Below are 21,678 nucleotides of genomic sequence, written 5' to 3'. Positions count from 1 at the left end.
CCATGCTTTGTGGGAAAGGAAACCCAAAGGCTTTGTTCATAAACAGTGCGGTTATTACTCGAGCAAGAATAGTATCTGATGAAGAGCTCCGTGAAAGAAGGCATCTGGCATCTGGAAACCCTGAGTATCTCTGAACGTTTGTGATGCTAGAACATTTCACGTGTGCCAAACAATAGCCTAACAATTTGCCATAAATTTTTAGTCTCAATAAAACAAAGTCAACATTGCTGCAGTTTCAACATAACGAAGCACCAATGCCGTAGAATTGAAAAGATAAAGGCTCCAAGCTGATTCTGTAAAAAAATTATGATATTCGAGAAATTCTACCGTGAGTGCGGGTGCTCGAGGGATTACGTCCTGCGGACGCGCCTTCCCATGCGGTGAGACGAGCCTCACTGCCTGCACTGCCAGCACAGGCTAGAGAGCCTAGATCTGAGAGAGGGAGCACTTTGCCGACGCCTCCTGGGAAGATTGGACGTGAGTATGCATGCATCACGTTGTCGTGTGGCGAGGTGGGAAAACGGGCAGAGAGGGGGTGACGTTTGCAGACGATCAACAGTTGAAAACACTCTAAAATCTAGGCACACTAGCCCAGGAAGTTGCTGACAGTGCTATCTAGAAAAGATTACCAGGGAGACGCTCTCGCCGTCTGGCGAGTGTGGGTAATATGGTGCGGGGCAAAGGCACTAGACGGCACGGCCAGGCATGGCTGTAGGGTGCATGCAGTGTGGTTTCGCCAGTTCTGCCTGCTCTTTGTTCACTCGCGGTTCACTGGTTCACTCACGGGCTTCGCCACTATGAGAGGCTGTAAATCCAAAATCGTCTCGATTGAGGACAAAGCGAAAGTTTTCCAAGCGATCTCGGACGGTGTAAGAAAGACGTTGCGGCTTCTTTCGGAGTACCGCAGTTTACTTTCAACAATTCTGGAAGTGAAAGACTCGATCCTTGGCTCCCCAAAAGGTGGAACAAGCTGCCAACAGAAATGACTGAAACTTGAAAAGAACAAAGATGTGGACAAGGCAATCTTCTCTTGGTTTGTGCATTATCATCCAAGAATTGTTCCCCCGAGTGAAGCTGTCCGACAGCAGAAGGTCAAGGAAATCGGATGCCTACCTACGGTAAGTGCAACATGTTCCAGGCGACCAGTGGATGGCTCCACAGATTCAAAGGACATGCGATCGTCAGAAAGATGGCAAGTGGAAAGCTATGCCGGCCAATGTGCCCGAAGCTGCCGCTTGACACGAAAAGGAGCTGCCAGGGATCCCGATGCGCTTTGAGCCAGCGGACATTTATAACACGGACGAGCCTGGATTCTTCCACCAGATGCTCCCAAATTGAACACTGGCTTTCAAAGGAGACCGGCACAACAGGGGAAAGCGAAGCGAGCTGCAGCTCACAGTTCTGCCATGCGGAAATGTGGACGCAAGCGACAAGCAGCTGCCGCTCCTCAATGGGAAGAGCAAGAAACCGCAGTGCGTCGAAGGCCAAGGGGCCCTGGAAATAGAATACAAAGCCAACACAAAGGCACGGACGTCCCACGACATCTCCTGCGTTTGGCTTCAGGAGTTCAGCAAAAAGATGAAGAAGGGCGGTCAGAAAGTGTGTTTCTCGTTGCACAACTGTTCCACCGATCGCATTGAAGACCTGGAACTAACGAACGTGAAACTCAAGTTCATGCCACCAAACTGGAAGTCGTTGATCCAGCCACTCGACCAGGGCATTGTCAACAGTGTGAACTGCGCCCATCACGTAATGTTGACAGGAAAGCTTCTGCTTGATCTTCGTCTGAAGCGACCAATTAAGGCGAACGCCTTCCAGGCACCTGAAATGCTGTCTGCCGCCCTAAATGCCACAGCGAATGAAGTCACCAGAAACTGCTTCAGGAAAGCTGGGTTCGAGGAACCTACTGTCTCAACAGCCAGCGCTCCGGGGGAAGTGGACAGCGAGGAACAAAGCGAACAGTGAGGAACAAAGCGGAGAAGTGTCGTTGTCTGCTGCGTCTGTGTTCGAACATGAGGAGGGGGAAGAAAACAAAGATCTCTTAGGAGAGTGGTAGTGCCTCGAGAGTGACAGAGTTATCCCCAAAGGTGTAGCTCTCGAGGACTTCTTCTACAGGGACTTGAACATAGTTTCGACAGGAGAGATCACTGACGATTCTATTGTGAAGGACATGCTCGGGAACATGCAAGAGGAAAAGAATGATAGCGAGATTGGCGACGGAGATCCTCGCGAAGTCCCGAGCTCCAAAGAAGTGCTCAACGCGATTGATGTACTTCGGCGGTACACGAGTGCACAACAGCAAGATGAGGCCATGCAAGCACGGTGGAAGCTTGAACGCTGTGTGACGCCTATGTTAGTGGCCAACAAGGCACAAGCGAAGCTCACCGATTACTTTCATAGTGAATAAAGACAATTTTCGGTGGGTGCTTACACTGCAAAATGTTTCACAGTTATTTTTGTATGCCGGGAATTAAATTCCCATGCACAAAGTACAGTAATTCCTTGTTATAACGAAATTGCTTTTAGGGGCGAAGCTCCTTAGGGGCTAGCCATGTCCGTATGTCCGTCCGCCGTCAAGTGCACGTGCTCCCGTGCTCGTGTAGGGCAAAAAAAAAAAAAACAACCGCATCTCCACGTGGTGAATGATGTTGATTGGGGCGAAGCTCTGGTGGTGCTCGTCTGCGTAGACGGTGAGTCGCAGCATGCCGAGCCTTTCGTTCGTTTTTATCCATGTCAGAAAGAGAATGTGTGGTATGGAACGTGGTTATATACGCATTTGAGCATTTGACCGCAGCGTGACATGGATGAAAACGAACGAAAGGCTCGGCATGCTGCGGCTCAGCGTCTACGCAGACAAGCACCACCAGAGCTTCGCCCCAATGAACATCATTCACCACGTGGAGATGCGGTTGTTTTTTCTTCAAGCCCAAGCCCGGCCCGGGCCCGAGAAAATACGTGCTACCTCGCCCGAGGCTCGTCCGCTGGGTGGGCCGGGCTCAGGCTTTCGGGCTAACCCGGGCCCGTGCAGTGCTCTACCCTGAATGACGCGACTGTGATGAGAACACTGCTTGTCTTCTCTGGACTCCTGTCAGCCATTTTCAGGCTAATTCAGTTTTTGTTATATGTTTTTTCGGGGCCTACATACTTTCATAGACCACATCTGCTTTAAGGTACTACGCGCAAAATAACTCCAAATCTTTAGATGGTGCTGCAAAATAATAAAACTGCATAATACCATACACAGAACTGAGCTTCCATTGAAGTAGTTGAAGCGAGGGCACACAATGTCAGGAATGTAAAAGGTCGTTTACAAAATTCTCTGTGGTCAGAAAAAAAAATGGGCAAATACGCATAACTGACGTCTACCTCTCTAAGCAAAGTAATCGCGAAGTGAGTGAAGTATTTTTTGTAAGTAATGCATAACTGCAATGAATTACCTTTTGTGCACTAGTAACTTACGTAGCTTTAGAGCAATGTTGTTGTAATTATTACTTTTTGTGCGCTTTTTACTCGGTAAAGCAGCCACGAGATGTTCGTAACCAAGGTTTGTTTGATTAAATCTACAGTCAGAGTGTTGCATAGTGTTCTTGTGCACCTTCAAGGCTCCTGTCGCTGTTTTTTGGCTCCCTCGCTTTTATTGAATTACCCTTCTTGTCAAATTTTTCTGCTGTCCCGCTTACTTCGTTATAACAAGGGATTACTGTAAATTGCAGATTTTCGCGACTTTGTAATATAGAGGTTTAACAGTAGTAAAGCTTAGTCCGAATAATTAAAGGAGAAAAAGCAAAGATGCCCGATGCCCATGACAAAGCTTGCAACACTGTTTGTCATGCTTGTCGTCACCTGCTGAACAAGCAGCTACCGGCGACTCGCCGAGTGATGGACCTAGGCGACAAGTTTGATCAACAAATTTAACTTAGCTGAACTCTAATTTTACAGCGTGGTCTTCCAGGACGACGCTAAAGAGTGTTGCGTTTTGAATACCGAAAATTTGGCAAAGTTGCCCTTTGGGCCCTCCTCGTGGACCTACAGTTACAGCATGGTTTCAGGTGTGCTGGTTCCTGCTCGCTTTGACACCCCGGATTTTGTAAAAGCATGTTCATAAAATAATTATAGGCAAGAAACTTAGGTAGCATCCCATTGGAAACTAGTATCCAAAAGAAAACAGTGAGAGTGCATGCGAGGTGGTGGAACCTTAGCACGACATTCAACAACCTATCCTAAATAACGTGAAAGTTGATATATCTGTTTTTGTGCCACATGAACCATGATTTTGTACTTTTTCTAGCATTGCTTTGTACGTGTAATTATTTTTTACATATCATTTGTTTGCTTCAACTGTTGAACTTCCCCCTCTTGTACGCCCTTCAAGGTACTTGCGAGGTATGAATGAATTAAATGAAATGAGACTGTAGTAAGGAAACCAAAAACATTTAAAAATGGAAGAGAAAAGGCAGACAAAGTCTGACAATGTTCCAAACTCAGCTAATACATTCAAGAAAAGATGGAAACTGCCTTTTCAGTTGAAAAGGCGATTATCAGTTTATGACATCACCATAAAATACCGAGCATGCGCCCACGTCACAATAAGCACACACACACGCAACTTCTGAAATGTTGGAAAAATAAGTCCAGAACGCATCGAGAACCCCCTCAGGACTTCTGAAACCACCAAGCTAACCGAGATGCTCCCCTGCATCAGCTGCTCCTCCAAGCATGTCTGTGCATAGCAGAAAAGCTTGACTCATGCGCATTGATGCGAAGTTTGATGCACGTGCACTGGTGTGAAGCGATAAGCCAGATGCGTGCGTACCAGTGCAAAGCAGTGAAGCCCGACGCGTGGACACTGGTGCAAAGTGGTAAAGCCTCCCCTGTCAAGTGCCCCTGCTGCATTTTCACTCTCTGACCTAACAAATGCCCATTCGACAGTTTTTCGACGTTACCTCAGAATTTCGGGCGGGCACTCGTCGTGCTGTGTTTGAGGTGGCGGCAGATATGAAAATAGAAGATGTACACAAACAAACAAAGGAAAGGGGGGGGGGGGGCACCGCTAATCAAGCTCCCGAAATGGTGCAATTTGGGGCTGAGTGGGGGCGTCAACCCACCTGAGGAGGTCCTCATCGACATGTGGCTGCAGGTGGATAGGGAAGTCCTGCTTGGGTCGAGAGTAGGCCACGGGGTCGTACTCGAGCCACAGCACCTCCCAGGCGACGTACTTGTCTGGCACGGGAAAGCGAAGCACCCGGGTCCCAGGGTACGGGCTGTGCCGGGACAGGGGATGCACGTCCTCCGCCGCTGCTCCTGGACGGTATGCCGACACTCGGTGAGGGCAGGCTGCGCGGACTGCCTAGAGAGCCCTGCCTACACTTTTAAGCTGGTTCCGTGTAGGCTCCAGTTAAATTGATGCTCCACATATTCTTTCTCGAACGAGTCAAATTTCAGCAGAAATCACGGATTATATGTGAAATGCCAGTTTTCTTTGCATAATTTTTCATTTTTTTATCTGGAACATGTAGGAGCAGCGTAGACTGTCGTTCCACTGGCATGCTATTCCACTTACCCTGTTCAACACAAATGCCAATCTGGTCCAGTTAAAACTTCCAGAAGGTGCATCTTTTACATTTTTCTTTTCTAATTTTCAAATATCTAAAATACTGACCTGTACAAATTATGAAGTATTTACAATTATCTGAAACACTGCTCTGTATAAACTGCGAGATATGTGGAGCACAATTTCTCCTGGCTAAGCGAAACATATATATATATTTTTTTAATTACCAGTTATAAACGAAATTTAAGTGAAGCTAGGTTATGAGTGTAGGAAGCGCCCCCTAAAGGGGTACTCCATAGTTTTTTTTCATTGTCTCTGATTTGCTTGAAGTTTTGATAAACTCACCAAGAAACATCAGTAATATAGTATCCCAAATATTAGGTCAAAATATATTTTCTTTGCGAAGTTATTGAATTTACAGTGGTGGTCTTCACCGTTCTTTTCAAACTGAAAGTCTCTACTGGCAACAACGAAAAAGTGACGTCAGTGGAAGGCAGGGGTTCACTCTTTGGACTGTAGAATTTGTTTCCAACTGATTCGAAGCGCAGTTTCATGGTGTCAAATGAATGCTTTAGAAGCTTGCTCCAGTACCTGCGTTCCAGCAGGGAACAAATGATTGGCATATTCTATTTTTAGACTGCTTGCTCAACTGGCAAGCCTGCCTGCCACTGACGTCACGGCACTGGAAAGTGCGGATATATTTGAATGTGTGTTTTTGCCTCATTTTCATTTGCCGATTTCACAATCACTATTATGAATTTCGCAATACTGAATAGCATACCGAAAAGGGCAAAGGCCGGGGAGTCAGAAAATATAGTTAGTTGAGGTAGCTCAAAAAACCTGTGGAGTAACCCTTTAAGGACATATGGCCTGCTTAGAAAGCAGAGGGAGTGGAAGGCCCTGCACCAAGTCATACTGCACGTGTTGGCTGAAAATGGGTGTGGCAACTGTGGAACGGGCATTATTATGAGTCCTGAAACTTATCCCCTGAAGGTACCCTGGAGAATGCCTCGGTTCCAAGAAACCAGTTAGAAGTTAATGATTTATGGGAGGTTCCCAAGGTAGGGAAGATTTATGCAAGAATAAACCGACTTTGACCCGAGAAGGAGAGTAACTTGTGCCTTGTGACAACTGTTTGTTTCACTTAATGTGCGAGCAAAGTTGAAGCTACAAGCGTGAGCAGGTTGCCCTGAGTTATGATTGCAGTGCACGAGCATATCTTTGGAAAGGACACTAAAAGCCCAGAGCTTGACTCACACATAAAGCCAAACAAAGTATAGTTGCAGCACCCTACCAACTGGATAGCTAAATTGGTGGAGTGCTCCAGTAGTCTTGGAGAAGTCCCGGGAACGACGCCCGGAGCAGATGGATTTCTTCGAATGCACACCGGTCCCCTAGAGGGTGCAAGTAAGCTTTTAATCTCGTCCCATTTACGGTCTGGTTATAACCGGAACTTTCATACAGAGAAGTTCCACTTAACCAGGAGGAACTGCGTGCCACACTACTTTGTAGTTTATATGGGCGCTTTCATTTCAATTCAGGCATAGTTATAGGGTCCAATTCGTAATTTTTGACCGAAAAAACATACCGTATCTACTCGAGTATAACATGCACTATTTATGAAAAAAACTTGAGGGTTCGCTTTTCTGCGGAGCACGCGGATTGCCAATCACCGCGATCGACAGCATGATACCAGCTGTTTACAGGATAGAGATAACGTCTTCACGCAAAGATACCATCTGTGAAGGTTGCATTTGTATGGAGAGTCATGTTCTTGATCTAATTCGCTCTGCTATTTATGCGCAACGCGACGATTGGCTGTATATGTGCTTTGCAGGAAAGTAGACACAAGGGCTTTGTTTATAAATAGTGTAGGTTATACTTGAGTAAATACAGTATGTTCTAAGAGCATTCTTGAAATAAAAGACAGTTCAAACGGCAACCTCAGCAGATTTTTTGTTTTATATTTATTGACCACTAAAGTGGTTTCTGCCCACCAATCAAGGATTGCATGTGTGTTTGGAACCGGATGTGTAATGCTCTTTCTCAGCTGGAAGTCAATTTATTCCTGCGAGAACCTAGACTGAGGGCTCACGACACAGGGGATGGGCCAGGACACCAGGGACAGGACATGGGGGACGTGACGAAGGGGACGTGACACAGGGGAAGGGACACAGGAGATGGGATGGAGGGGACAGGACAGAAAGGACGGGACACAGGGGATGGGACACAGGGGACGGGACACGAAAAGGCAGTCTCTGGGGAGAATTTGGCAAAAGCGTCTCACCAGGGACGGTGGTCCTCAGGGAGTGGAGGCATGCCAAAGCTTTGTCTAGGGAGCGCTGCACCTCCTGCACCTGGCCTTGCAACTGGGAGAGACACTCTCGCTGCTCGTCCACCGCAGACACCAGCGACGAGGGGACGCTGCACCACGAGACCACGCAACAAATTATCCAGTTGACATTCTCGTGGCAATCTCAACAATTGAGGAGGAAAGCGTTTAGAGGCTTACTTTACCATGCGTGACCTAATCCAACATACTTATAATGGTGTATCTGCCTTTACCGTGCGAGCATACGGGTACCGGCAGCTTTGACTGCACTAACACAAACAGTTGCCTCAAAAAAACAAAAAAAAATGTTTCACCATACTTTTTCTTGGCTCGAGGCGAATTCAAAGCAAATGAAGTTATTGGCTTCGAATAATATGGAAGTAAATAGGTACCTTGCATAGTGGTGGCGCACAAAGAAAGGTTTAACGCATAAGCAAGGCATTTGTACAATCGTTACTTTGTGTGAAAACGCCGGTAGTGCGACACATTTGGTGAGAGGGCGTGCTTTTCTGCAGCTTGCAACGTCTTCTGCAGTCAAAAGTTGCGTGGCTCCTCCTTTAGGTCACTGCATCCGACGCGAGCGAGCAATCGAATTGTGGGTGCAGCAACAAGTCTGAACTGGCATTTTGGCTGTTGCAGGCTCACCTGGGAGCCTCTCCGCCGGCTGGCTGGGAAGCTTCCGTCTGGTTGGCATACTCCTGGGCAAGCTGCCTCCAGTAGCTGTGGTCCTCGTCAGACAGCCGCTGGGTCTTGCTCAGCTCCGCCCCCGGACACTGGTCGTCCCCATCCTGCCAATGTGAGCGGAGTTCTCTAAGCTACTCTTATGCTTCCTAGATCAGGGGTTCTCAAATTTCCCGTCTTGAACGGTCGAGAAACCCCTTCTGGTCTCGGCATCGACGCAATAAAGCTGCGGAGAAGCCTGCCGACAATGCAAACAATAGTGTATGTACTCGACAATGTTCGACTCAAAGTGATGCATCAGTGAGTGGGATAGATCTGCTGAAATTGTGCTTAGAGTGGAGAGACACCTCTCTCAGGGTGGGTACGGTTGAGAAAATCTGGGAGCTCGTGGAACCTTTTAGGGAACTCCGGGGGACACCCGAGTTCCTGGGAACCCAGACTGAGAACCCGTGCTCTAGGCTAACCCTTTAGATTCCCACGCGAGAGAACACTATCCCAGTAGATCCATTTCTGGTTCAGAGCTATGAGGGAAAGCAAGCTTTACAGATGCAGGATGTGTGCTCTCAACCTTGCTAACAGCATGGCAAAAAGACCACCCGCAAATAACAGTGTGGCTTTTCGAAACTTCTGGAGCAAAATGGTCACGGAAGGACATTTGCGCGAGAAAAGAGAGCGAGCAATCAAGCTGAGCACGAGCTGCAACGCCATGCTCGACCCGAAGAAAAAAGAAAGAGAGAGGCTACCGCTAAGACTGCTCGTGTTGCTGTGCCGTCTGCCTGCACTGCTTGCTTTCCTCCAGGGAAGAAAGGGAGAGCAAGCAGCACAGCGACGCATCGGTTCTTTGTACACATCATTAGATAGCATATGTAAACGCAATCAATTACATATAACGGATTACTTTGTAGCTTGAAAATTTGCAATAAAGATACATTTTTTTTATCATATTTCTGTATATTTATTTAAATTATAGCAAATGCCCCTACTATGTATCTGTCTGTTTAATTAACGAAAAAGAAATAAGTCCTGGCTCCCTCCCTTAGTGTTCAATGAGCTATTATGGCCACTACAAAAACTGTAAGTTTAACTAATTTTTCAGTTTAACAAATTAAACGTATGCAGTCCCACATGGCATAAATGACCGCCATTTCAAATGTTCTAATCTCACATAGATCATCACACTCACGTGGTGTGCGGGCTATGTGCACAAAATAAATGCAGTGGTATCAGTGGCAGCCACTGCATTTGCTGCCGTTGCTGCCACTGCATACTAAGCCACAACCTGAAGACGTCCAAACTCTCTTGGCTGTATTTCTTCCTCGATGTGCACTAAACCCAGTTGCCATGAAAGAGAAGTTTTGTCTCATTCGGGCTCCCACATAACTTCCTCCTGCCTTGTTCCTGAACAAAAAAAAATGAAAGCCGTTTACAACTCCCTGTAACGCCGAATTACAGTGCAGCTTTTGAGGGGAGGATGGAGGGGTACTGAGGTGAGGGTATACACCTCCTTCCTCCTCCTCCCCTCGTGATCCTGCCTGCTACTCCTCCTCCCCTCCTCCTCCACCTCCCTCCTACTCCTGTCCTCCTTGGGAGAGGTCACGTGACCACGGGGGGGGGGGGGGGGTCACGTGACCTCGCGGTGACGGCGACGGCGACGCCGCTCAAGACGGAAACGGGCCCCTAAGAGCTGCACTCTAAAAGAAACTGGGAAGCCAAAATAAAATTGACCGTTCCTTTGGCACTCCCCAAAGGCCTTCTAAATGAATAGCATTGAGAAAGCCCTTGCTCATGTCCGCTCAAAACCACAGCCTGTTGCACACATTACACACCGCACCGAACAAAATGTCCGCCACTGTGTAATAACAACTGGCTTCCTGTCGCTGCTGGGCATGGTTCTGCAGCTGCATCCCTTGCAGGAACCCTCTTCATCTTGCTGCACTTGTCGTCGTCAAAGCCCACGAGCAATGACCTTCCTAGTACACGTAGCCCACTTTGCTGTGGAGAGTCCCCGCTCCGAAAGCAGGGTGACTGCACGCTTTACCGGGGCTCCATCCCATGTTCAGACACAAAAAGTACTAAAAGCTGGCCTTATAAATGCTGCACATTTAAAAGGACGAAGCCACGTCCGTCTTCTAACCGTGCGGTGCTGCTTCCCACGACAGCGGCAGCAACAGTGTCGCAAGGCCCGCCCCAGCAGCTGGCAGAGGGACAGCAGGTAACTGAAGACATTCAGCGGCGGCGGCAGACACAACCTGTTCATGAAGTCCACCACCAGCTGGTAGCGCTGGAACTTCCAGATGTCATCCGAGACCGGCTCGATTTTGTGTGCCGTGTGGCTGCAGACGAGAGAGGCACCGGAAGCATGTGTCACCAGTCGCCTGCACAACTCTACGCCCCAAGTCAAATGTCCCCCGGCATGACAGGCAAGTGTACGGGTATTAGAAGGTGGACTCTAAACTACTTCCAAAGGCCTGATCCAACATGCTGAAGAAAGGGCATGGGTCAAAAGAAAGCAGTTTCCATATGGACAACCAAAACTACATTGTATAATCTCATTTCTCTTACGTTACGCTACGGCAGTGGTGCTTCAGAGCATGCTTCCGGTCTAGGGCTGAGGGCAAGAAAAAGTGAGCCAGGCATTGCTTTTACGTTTTGGCAGAAATGAGTAAGAGTAGCACAGGCTGGAGCTGCACTGAAAGAGTTAGGAAACATGCCAGGATCACTTTTGCATTTCCCAATTTATGCACTGCCTTTCAATGTTCAGACATTCCCGAACCTCTGAATTCTCAGGGATACTGCACTACCGGAAATACATTTTTGTAAATTTTCTGAATAGGTCACACATGACACAAAGTGTCTTTTCACCCCAAAAAAAAATGAAGGCGTGAAACATTGATGCCACGACACGCTATTTAAACAGAGTCTCAGATGCAGTGTATGGCTTATTCTCTAAGCAAGGATGCATAGAAGAGGTATGCAGTGGGCGTACCTCTCATCTGTGCTCCTTTCAGCAAACGGGAGGATCACAAAATGACGTCTATTTTTACGTCACTTCGAAGTTAGCTTAGAAATAAAAGCCAATTCTGAGCCAGCGCTCCAAACTAGAAATGTGCATTAGTTCATTTTTTAGGGGGGGGAAGTGCACCTTCTGACATAGCTTAAAATACCTAGTGCGAGCCCAGTTATAGTAAGCACTCAGCCACAATGCATACTTTTTAAGGGGGGACACTGGCTTGAGGTTGAACTTCTGAACTACTCATATGATTGGGATGAAATTTGCAGGGGAGATTGAACTTCAGATGTAGGTGTACTGAGCAAACTTTCAGCTCTCTAGGACAACTTTACGTACCAGCATAAGAAGATGTGTCACTCTTCGTTAAGAAATCTATATGTCAATGAAGCTATTAAGCATCATTTTAACTGCTTGAATATAAAGTGGAGGATGTGGGACTTCGGGCTATCTAGTTTTTATAAATTAAATGTAGATATTTCAGGAAGAGTGACTACCTCGAAATATGAGATGCATATCTGTCCTATGTCAATTTTTGAAAACACAGTCTTTTCTCAATGAGGACTTTAACATAAAACAAAATAAAGTAGGTAGCCCGATTCCCCAGTAAATTTCAGTTTAAAAACATCTTGATTGTGGTATCAGAATAATTTTACCTTCGAACAAAAGATTCCTTCGTATGAAATTTGCAGCAAAAAGCGGAACTGAGAAAAATGCATTCAAACATTGAACTCCTTTACTTTGTTACTGCCTCACAATGTGTTGAAAATATTTTATATCATTTGGCGCATGGTTATCAAATTTAGTGTAAGGGTGACCGAAGACCTCAAAATTGAAAACTAAATTTTTTCAAAAAATTTTCAAACTTAGGCCTATGTCCCCCCTTAAATGTTTAAAAAAATAAGCAGAGGGCATCTCAAGCAACCACTCTATAGTCGGTGACAGGTCAAGAACGAAGTGGAAGCTCCTCGCGCCCCTTTCCACATTAGTAGGGCGAACGCTGGAGGGGACGCGACCTCCTCTACACCGTTCGCTCTGCTGAAGTGCAAAGGGGTGGGAGGAGCTTCCACTTCATTCTTGACCTGTCACCGACTATAGAGTTCCAAGCCCATCTATACTCGCGGTCAACTTTCTGTGGCAATCTGAAGAGAGAAGGAAAGCGCGTCTACTGCGGTTGGCGCACCCCCTCTCCTAGCATTGGCTGCATTGCCACAGAAACCTGACCGCGAGTATGGCTAACCGAGAAACGACTGCTGCTCCTGTACCAGTCGTTTCTCCTAACATGCCGGTGCATAACAAAGAAGCTTGACGGGCTCACACCAGAACCAAGCGTTCAAGGCCATGTGCTTGCAGCGGTGCAAGGCGATGAAGCACACCCCAACATGTGCCCCTTCTACATTTTTGCTTTCAAATCTCACAGCTGTCCCATCCACCATTTTTTCATGATTATCCACAAATAACAAGTGGGCATTTGCATAGAATTTTACGGCAGATTCTGTTTTTCCTCTGGGTTGTAAGTCTGGGATGTGCGCTATATGCAAGGGAAGGTAATTGGGAAATATATGGCACTAGGGCTTAATGTTACAGCCCAACTGAGTCTAGGAGCAATGGTCTGAAGGCTCTTGCAGACAGAACAGCCCAGGGTTTGAACTCTAAAATCTGCATTCCAGAGGCCGAAACGAAATCTCAACACCATGGAGTCAGTCGGCCTCCAGGAGATTTCTTTAAATTATGAAATTCCTCTTTATGACAATTGTCTCAGCAATAGGTGCAAAAAAAAGCGTTAAAAAATGTTTAAGAACAGCAGCTGCCATATGGTTGGTCAGCTGTCAAGTTCACCTCACCTCTCGGTCCAGCTCTGCCATGACATTTTAGTGTAGGGTCTCTCAAAAAACAAAACAAAAGGAGAGGGGGATAGAAAAGGATGATGAGATCACACTTAAACGTCGCACGTCAACATGCCCCTCGCTCCAGCTGTGGTGCTCACAGCACAGGCAGTATTCCGCGACATCTGTATTGAAAGCGTTTCATGCTTTCAGCCTGCACGGTGTTTAAGAAAAGGCCGTGACTTTTCCAACACTCTCAGTAGAGCGGCTGTGGGGACCGACCTGAAGAGGGCGTAGAGCAGGGTGAGCAGGATGAGCTTGAGGAGCACCAGGTACTGGATGACAAAGATGTACGGCCACAGGCCCGGGTTGGGGCAGGCATGGTCGACGTCTGTCGGAAAACATAGGAAGGGCGGCTTCGGAAGGGGATCTTTCTGGGAGGCGGCAACCACTCACATTCGCTCACCCGGCACTCCTCCAGGGAACGGTTGGTGTACCGCAGCCGATGGCAGCGCGAATCTCCTGCACGATACGGGTTGCGTCGGTACCCAACTGTGCCGAAGGACACTTTCCACGGGTGGCCACCCAGGAGCAGGAACGCCAAAAGTGAAACCTTAACCCTGCCGGAGTTCTGTTTTGGTTACCACGAAAGCGAGATTGAGATCTAATTTGTCTCTTGCAAAGCAGGCTAAGATATTGTTTGCAGACGGTTTGCCTGCTAACGCCAGCAAACAACAAGGTGTGTCTGCTACAGGTGTCACTGGAGGAACCCTTCCCCTTCTCTGCATTAATGCTATAAAGTAGTGCAGAAGCCTAGACCTTGTAAACAATAATGCTTGTATTAGGAAGCATTTGGCACATAGTTATGCACCTAACAGGTGGCTCAGCTCTGAAAAAAAAATAGTGCTTAAACTATAAGAACGGAATTCACTTAGGGACAAGGGCCGCCGAGAAAATTTGGGAGCTTTAGGGAACCCCTGAGGGCAATTTGGGAAATACCTGGGTTTCTAGGGACCCAGTTTGACACTAGGGAATGGAAACACCCATTAGGGAAAAGGGGCACTCCCTAGAGAAGGAAAACAGAGCCCACCTTCCAGGTCCGAGATGGGGGTGAGGAAGAGGGAGAACCAGGCCCGGTGAAAGGTGCGCCTTAGCAGCTCCGCGTTGAACGGGTAGTCGGGGTACAACAGGGCATGGGCCACTATGCCCCCGCTGATGATCACCAGTAGGGCCATGCGCATGAAGTTGACAAAGTCCTCGGCCACCTGTCCCCCAGACACAGGCACGCAGAGTGCCCACTTAGCCTCCTCAAAAAGCGCAGCACACCATCAAAGGCAATGTTAAGTTCACTTGCAAGAAAACAATTTCCAAATTCGGAATTTGAAGTTCCCACACTATCCGCGCCAGTGCAATGACTTCAAATATTGAGCCGTCCTTCGAGTCGAGTTTCTCCGACGCCTCCGAATCGCCGCCGCCGCCGCAACCTAAAGTGTCATGCTCGACGGCGTCCTGCGAACAACAGGTTTCCTCTGTGCATCCCAGCTATTTCTGCGAGCAGGCGACGCTTGACTTTCGAGTTTGAAGTTCTCTTAGGGCCCTTTCAGTGATCTAGAATTCTTTGAAACATTGTGAGGTGAAAAGAACGCACAGTCGATTTTGGTGACCAATGTGAGGGGCACATCGCGCCGGTTCTGCGTGAAAGGCTGCTGCGGCGGAGTCACGACCAAAACTACGATACATAGACACCAAACCCAGATGTTTTAACCATTTGATGATTTCCTTTTCAAAGTCTGAGAGGTCGCCGGGCACCTAAAATGACCACTTCTTCCGATTCCCCGACTCACCGATCATCCTCTGCTATATGTGTCGAGCGCCGCCATGTTTTCTGAGGGAGGATGAAAAGCCAGGAGGCGACATCACACCGGACTAGGATTTTCGGCATTTCAAAAGAGGGCCGTAGTGCGTTCGCAATTGCGTTAAAAATATGCTTTACGAATGCCGGTTTTAATGTTATAGAAATGCCGCTAACAAAGCTTCTAGATGTCATAATATTTGACGTCACAAATCAAAAGAAGCGAGGAGGTGAGGAGAGGAGAGGAGAAAACAGCAGCAAAAATAAAAAGATGTGCACGCGAATGGAAAATGTTTTTTTTTTGTTTTTTTCTTTTGTGGTATTTTTTTGCATGTCCATGACTATAGCTTGCATTGTTTTAGACAACAAATAAAATACGACCTTTAGGATGTCAGTGCCCCTTTAAGAGCATTCACTGATGCCGGCAATCTTCTGGGTTGGCCAATAGGCTCAGAAATTTCGCTCACTATCATAGGTTGACATTCAATGGTTACAATTATAGATTTACCCTAAATTTTAGATAAGAGGTCCCCAAAAAATTTACCTCCTCTGAATAAATATGGTACACCTATCCCCTGCTGCAAAAGTACATGTGAAATAAACTGCTGTGTAAGAAGTAATTCCAGTCTCTTCCATAGGCTCGCAAAAACATTATGGACTGATATTATATTATCCGGGAAAGTCATACAATAAGGTTTAAGGCTGTAGCATTTTTAATCCCCGACCTACCAGGGCGTGACACACGGCCACTGGTGTGTGTAACAAGTATGTAGCGCCCCCCTCCAGTCCGCCCGTCTGAGGCCGCCAGGCTCGGCGGGCAACATTGTTCACCTCGCCCAATAAACGCCGCAGAGCGCATGCCGCTCCGGCCAGACAACGTCCACCCTCAACCAGGCTGCGTGTCGTATCTCCTCGGCGGGTGCTTCGGCCCCCTTCGTCCACGTTCGAGAAAGATTGTGACACTGGCGACGAGGAACCGTGGCACTGGAGGCCACAAACGTGCACGGTTCGGCCCACGCTGCCGAGAGGGTCGTAACACCGCACCCCGCTCCTGTCGCCATGCCGCTGTACGGGAGGCTCGAGCCGTTCGACGGAGATGGGTCCGCCTGGCCGGTCTACGAAGAACAGGTCCACGTGTTCTTCCGGGCGAACGACACGCGGGAGGCGAAACAACGGGACATCTTCCTGGCCAGCTGCGGGACCCGAGTCTTCAGCCTCCTGCTCGACCTCCTCAAGCCGGCCACGCCGCACGTCAAAACGCTGGGTGAGCTGCTCGCCACGTTGCGCTCGCACTTCAGCCCGGCGCCGTCCATGCTGATGGAGCGGTTCCGCTTCAACAACTGGAGCCGCCAGGACGGGGAGACCCTCGGGCAGTTCGTCGCTGCGCTACGAGGGTTAGCGAGCACCTGCGCCTTCGGCGACCAGTTGGACTCGCTACTCCGGGACCGGTTCGTCTGCGGCATCAACAACCCCGCCATGCAGAGGCGACTCCTGGAGCTCCCCGACCCCTCGCGGGACGACGCGGTGAAGGCAGCGCTGGCGATGGAAGCAGCAGCGAAGGACGCCAGCGAGATAGAGCGTGCGGCCGGCTCACCGTCGACGGAAGCGGCGGTAAACAAGATGGCGACAAGGAGCGGTGCCTGCAGCCGCTGCGGTGCTGCCCACTCCCCCTCACAGTGCCAGTTCGTCCAAGCACAATGCTTCACGTGCGGGAGAACTGGGCACCTCGCACGTGTCTGCCGAGGGGGGAGGACGAGCGGCGGCCAGCAGCAGCAGCAGCAGCAGCCTGGTTCAAGCCCGGGTTCCAGCCAAGCCCGCGGCCAGGGTGGTCGTCGCAAGAGAACGCGGCGGGGACGAGCGGCACCAGGCCCGGGTCCGTCTTCAGCCAGGGTCCACGTCGTGGCCGAGGACCCGCAGATTTTCGACGTGTGGCAGACGAGTAAGCCTCCATCGTCCGTGCCACCTTACTTGGTGTCTGTCAAAATCTGCGGCCACCCCATCACCATGGAGCTGGACACGGGGGCCAGCGTGTCGGTCATGCCCGGGAAGCTGTTCAAGCGGACCTTCCCCGGCGTGTCCATCGAGGCGTCTGACGTCATGCTGCGCAGCTACTCCGGGCAGCTTTCCCAGGTCCAGGGTCGGGCCCAAGTCAGCGTTCGCCTTGGCGACAGGGAGGCAATCCTTCCCCTTTACTTAACCAAGGGGTCGTCGCCGACGCTGCTGGGCCGGAACTGGATTCACTCGCTGGGTGTTCGGCTGCCGGAGTACCAAGAAGCTGCGCTGCACGTGGTGAAGGATGTCCCGAGCCTCCTGACCGACTTCCAGTCCCTGTTCCAGCCAGGGGTGGGCACCTTCGCCGGCACGACGGTCGGCATCCACGTTCCCGAGGGAGCCCGGCCTCGGTTCTTCAAGCCGCGTCCACTGCCGTTCGCCCTGAAGGAAGGGGTCACCCAGGAGCTGCAACGGCTGCAGCGAGAGGGAATCCTGGTGCCCGTCAAGTCTTCCGAGTGGGCCGCACCGATTGTGCCAGTCCTCAAGCAAGACGGCCGCGTCAGGATCTGCGGGGACTTCAAGGTCACCATCAACCCCGTCGCTACCGTCGAAAAGTACCCGCTACCTCGGGTAGAAGATCTCTGGTCGGCTCTGTCCGGGGGACAGAAGTTCTCCAAGCTCGACCTTCGAGATGCCTACCAGCAGCTGGTGCTCCAGGATGCCGCCCGGAAGTATGTCACCATTTCGACTACCATGGGACTCTTCCAGTACACGCGCCTACCGTTCGGCGTGGCCTCAGCCCCAGCCATCTTCCAGAGGGAGATGGACAACCTCTTCAGGGGCATGAGGCACGTGGCGGTGTACTTGGACGACATCCTGGTTACCGGTACCAACGACGGGGACCACCTGCAGAACCTGCGCAAGGTCCTGGCACGATTGCAGGACGCCGGTCTCAAGCTGAGGCTGGACAAGTGCGTGTTCCTGACCCCCAGCGTAGAGTACCTGGGACACATCATCTCCCAGGCTGGCCTGGCCCCGGCCCCCCGCAAGATTGAGGCCGTGCTCAAGGCGCCGAAGCCCAAGAGCAAGAAGGAGCTTCAGAGCTACCTCGGCCTCATCAACTTCTACAGGAGGTTCCTGCCCAACCTTTCGACGCATCTAGAGCCGCTGCATCGCCTGCTTCGTGACGGTCAGCAGTGGGCCTGGAAGGAGGAGCAGGACTTGGCCTTCCAGCACAGCAAGGAGCTGGTCGTTAAGGCTCCAGTGCTGGTGCACTTCGACCCGGCCAAGCCTGTAGTCCTCACCGTGGATGCGTCGCCGTATGGGGTAGGAGCCGTCCTGTCGCACCGGGGTCAGGATGGTCAGGGACGCCCTGTGGCGTTTGCTTCTCGTCGGCTTCATGCGGCAGAGCAACGCTACAGCCAGCTCGACAAGGAAGGCTTGGCCCTCATCTTCGGGGTCCAGCGCTTCCATCAGTACCTGTGGGGCCGGCAGTTCGAGGCAGTCACGGACCACAAGCCGCTGCTGGGGCTGCTGGGGCCTGACAAGGCGGTCCCAGTGCAAGCATCGCCTCGTGTGGTACGCTGGGCCTTGACGCTGGCAGCCTACAGGTACAAGCTGGTCTACCGCCCTGGGAAGGACCTGGGACCTGCCGACGCCCTGAGCCGCCTGCCCCTGCCGGAGGTGCCTGCTGCCGTCCCGGAGCCAGCTGATGTGTTCCTGCTGGAGCGGGCCTACCCGGGGGTGCTCACCAGGACTGCGGTGGCGCAGGCGACCAGCCGGGACCCGGTCCTGTCTCAGGTGGTCAAGGCGGTTGCCCGAGGGGAGGAGCTGCGTCACCAGGCGTTCAGCCACAAGACCGTCGAGCTGAGCTTGGAGCAAGGCTGCCTCCTGTGGGGTTCCAGGGTGGTGATTCCACAAAGTCTGCGGGCCAAGGTGCTGCAGTTGCTGCACGCGGGGCACCCTGGCATCGAAAAGACCAAGGTGGTGGCACGGTCGCACGTTTGGTGGCCTGGCCTGGACCAGGACATCGTGCACCAGGTGCAAAGCTGCCAGGTCTGCCAAGAGAACCAGCAAGCCTCGCGCCACGTGGAGATCACCCCCTGGCCGTTCCCACAGAGGCCGTGGTCCCGCCTGCACGTGGACTATGCGGGACCCTTCAAGGGCCACTACTTCCTGGTGGTAGTGGACGCCTTCTCCAAGTGGGTGGAGGCACTGCCAGTCACCAGTCCCTCGGCAAGCGCGACCATTGCGGCGCTGCGGCAAGTCTTCGCGGCGCAGGGGTTGCCGGACATTATTGTGTCCGACAATGGTCCCGCTTTCGCCAGCGCCGAGTATCTGGACTGGCTGCAGAGAAATGGAATCCGCCGGATGCTGGTTCCGCCGTACCACCCTGCGTCCAATGGTGCAGCTGAGCGGGTGGTCCAGACCCTCAAGAACAAGCTGAAGAGGAGCCAGCCCGGGGATTTCCAGACGCAGGTGGCCCGGGTACTGTTTCAGTACCGGACCACACCCCATGAGGTCACTGGCCGTGCCCCCTGCGAGCTTCTGCTGGGCCGGATGGTCAAGACCCCCCTGGACGTCTTGCATCCAGACCTCCGGTCCACGGCGCTCCTGAAGCAGCTGAAGCAGAAGCTGGCTGCTGACCGAAGGTGCCGTCCCGGGCCTTTGCCGGAGCCGGGAGCGTCGGTGTACGCCAGGAACTTTCGTCCTGGCCCACCCTGGTCTGCCGGGTGTGTGGTTTCACCAGCGAGTGCCTCATCACTGCTCGTCCGCATGCCCGACGGGACCACCTGGCACCGGCACGCCGACCATGTCAGGCCTCGCCTCGGGACCTGGCTTCCACCCTCGGCCGTCGCTTCAGAGGACCAGCCTGCAGGGGGCCCAACAACAGCACCAGTCGTGGCCGGCGGAGCGCCATCCACCCCGGAGGCGACAAGCGTTGCCACTCCTATGGCACCAGTTGCACCGGTGCCACAACCAAGTCCGGTCCCTGCGTCTCCACCGGGTGGAGCGCGACCGTTTCAGGCAGCGCCCGGCGTTGCCACACCTGGCCCGTCGACACCTGTACCCAGGCGGAGTGCACGGCAGCGGAGGCCACCTGACCGCTACTCGCCTGGGTGATCTTCATCATCGACCGGCCAGGACTTTGCACGACCAAACGCCGAGTTGGTGTCGGCCGTGCGCGTTGTGTATAGTTATTTTGTTTTAGGAAAAACAAACTGGGGGGGAGGAGTGTAACAAGTATGTAGCGCCCCCCTCCAGTCCGCCCGTCTGAGGCCGCCAGGCTCGGCGGGCAACATTGTTCACCTCGCCCAATAAACGCCGCAGAGTGCACGCCGCTCCGGCCAGACATCGTCCACCCTCAACCAGGCTGCGTGTCGTCTCTCCTCGGCGGGTGCTTCGGCCCCCTTCGTCCACGTTCGAGAAAGATCGTGACAGTGTGATGTGGTGGTGTACAACAAATGGGCTGTGCACAGGTGCGTCCATATATAGCCCAGCGCTATGGTGTCATGCAACGCAGGAACTTGCGCTTACCCACATTATTATATCGCTGAAATAGCGGTTATATTTTCCCGAACAATACATTTCCTTACAGTAGTCCCCTAAAAAGAATACCAATGAGGTTTTTGGCAAAATTATGTGGGATTTGGAATTATGTAATGGCCAATCTCTAAATCAGGTAGCAGCTTGCGCCACCTGACAGCTCCTGCAATCACTAGGCCTGGCCCATGCCATTCTGATGCCAAGGTGCTGCTTCCCTGGCACGACTACAAGTTCTCGTGCGGTGCAGGCACTGCTCCCATAACTATCCGAAGTGACGGTCGTTAAGCCCCTCATTCGTGCCAGTATTGCCCTGGTTTGCGGTAGAATTTAGTGTTTCTATAAAATGTGACACGACAGGAAGGATTTGGAAACTTAACAGATAATTTGCAGCACCAAAAAATAGAAACCCAGGTGTTAGGCTCAAAGACCTCTTGGTATATGTTTTCTTTCCTTTCGTTTGCTTTTGGACAGGGTCAAAGGAAAGTGGGTTTTGCAATATTTATGAATGTGGTCTGCCGCTTATGGCCAGAACGGGAGAGGTGAGGGGAAGGGAACCATTGAGCAAGCTGCCGAGAGACACTTCCCATACGCATCGGAGAATTCAAACAGCGGAGGATTCCGGGAAGCTTGGCGGCGGGCAGGAGAGAAAAAAGGGAGTCTATGCTGATCATCAGAGTGGGCAGGACGCCCCCAGGACTCCGAGATCTCACCTGACTCCTAGGATCTGTAACCCAATTTGACTATAATACGTAAATACACTGCATATGTACACATCAGTTTGTTGTCTTCACCCGGGATGTCCCTGTGTTTCTCTACAATCTCCGACAGCCAAGGCGCAATCAGAGGCTGCAGTCATTCCTTCCTCGACAACCACCGCAACAAGAACTTAAC

At 51.0% G+C, this 21,678-nt stretch overlaps 1 protein-coding gene across 2 annotated transcripts in view; it reads right to left on the bottom strand.

The window, feature by feature from the left end:
- LOC8037077 (transient receptor potential cation channel subfamily M member 7) overlaps nucleotides 1-21,678 on the bottom strand; it is a 152,514-nt gene that overhangs the window by 33,112 nt on the left and 97,724 nt on the right. For both annotated transcript variants that reach the window (XM_029967031.3, XM_040502655.2), the window contains exons 18-24: nucleotides 14,488-14,662; nucleotides 13,854-13,919; nucleotides 13,680-13,788; nucleotides 10,699-10,897; nucleotides 8,529-8,671; nucleotides 7,839-7,975; nucleotides 5,106-5,301 (exon numbers count right to left, since the gene is read on the bottom strand). In XM_029967031.3, the coding sequence (XP_029822891.2) occupies nucleotides 5,106-5,301; nucleotides 7,839-7,975; nucleotides 8,529-8,671; nucleotides 10,699-10,897; nucleotides 13,680-13,788; nucleotides 13,854-13,919; nucleotides 14,488-14,662 (1,025 nt within the window). The remainder of the gene's footprint in view (nucleotides 1-5,105; nucleotides 5,302-7,838; nucleotides 7,976-8,528; nucleotides 8,672-10,698; nucleotides 10,898-13,679; nucleotides 13,789-13,853; nucleotides 13,920-14,487; nucleotides 14,663-21,678) is intronic.

The sequence above is a fragment of the Ixodes scapularis genome, unplaced genomic scaffold, assembly GCF_016920785.2.
Source record: "Ixodes scapularis isolate PalLabHiFi unplaced genomic scaffold, ASM1692078v2 PGA_scaffold3__209_contigs__length_174095766, whole genome shotgun sequence".
Lineage (NCBI taxonomy): Eukaryota > Metazoa > Arthropoda > Arachnida > Ixodida > Ixodidae > Ixodes > Ixodes scapularis.
Note: the sequence above shows the minus strand (reverse complement) of the source record. Positions and strands in the feature narration are given on the sequence as shown.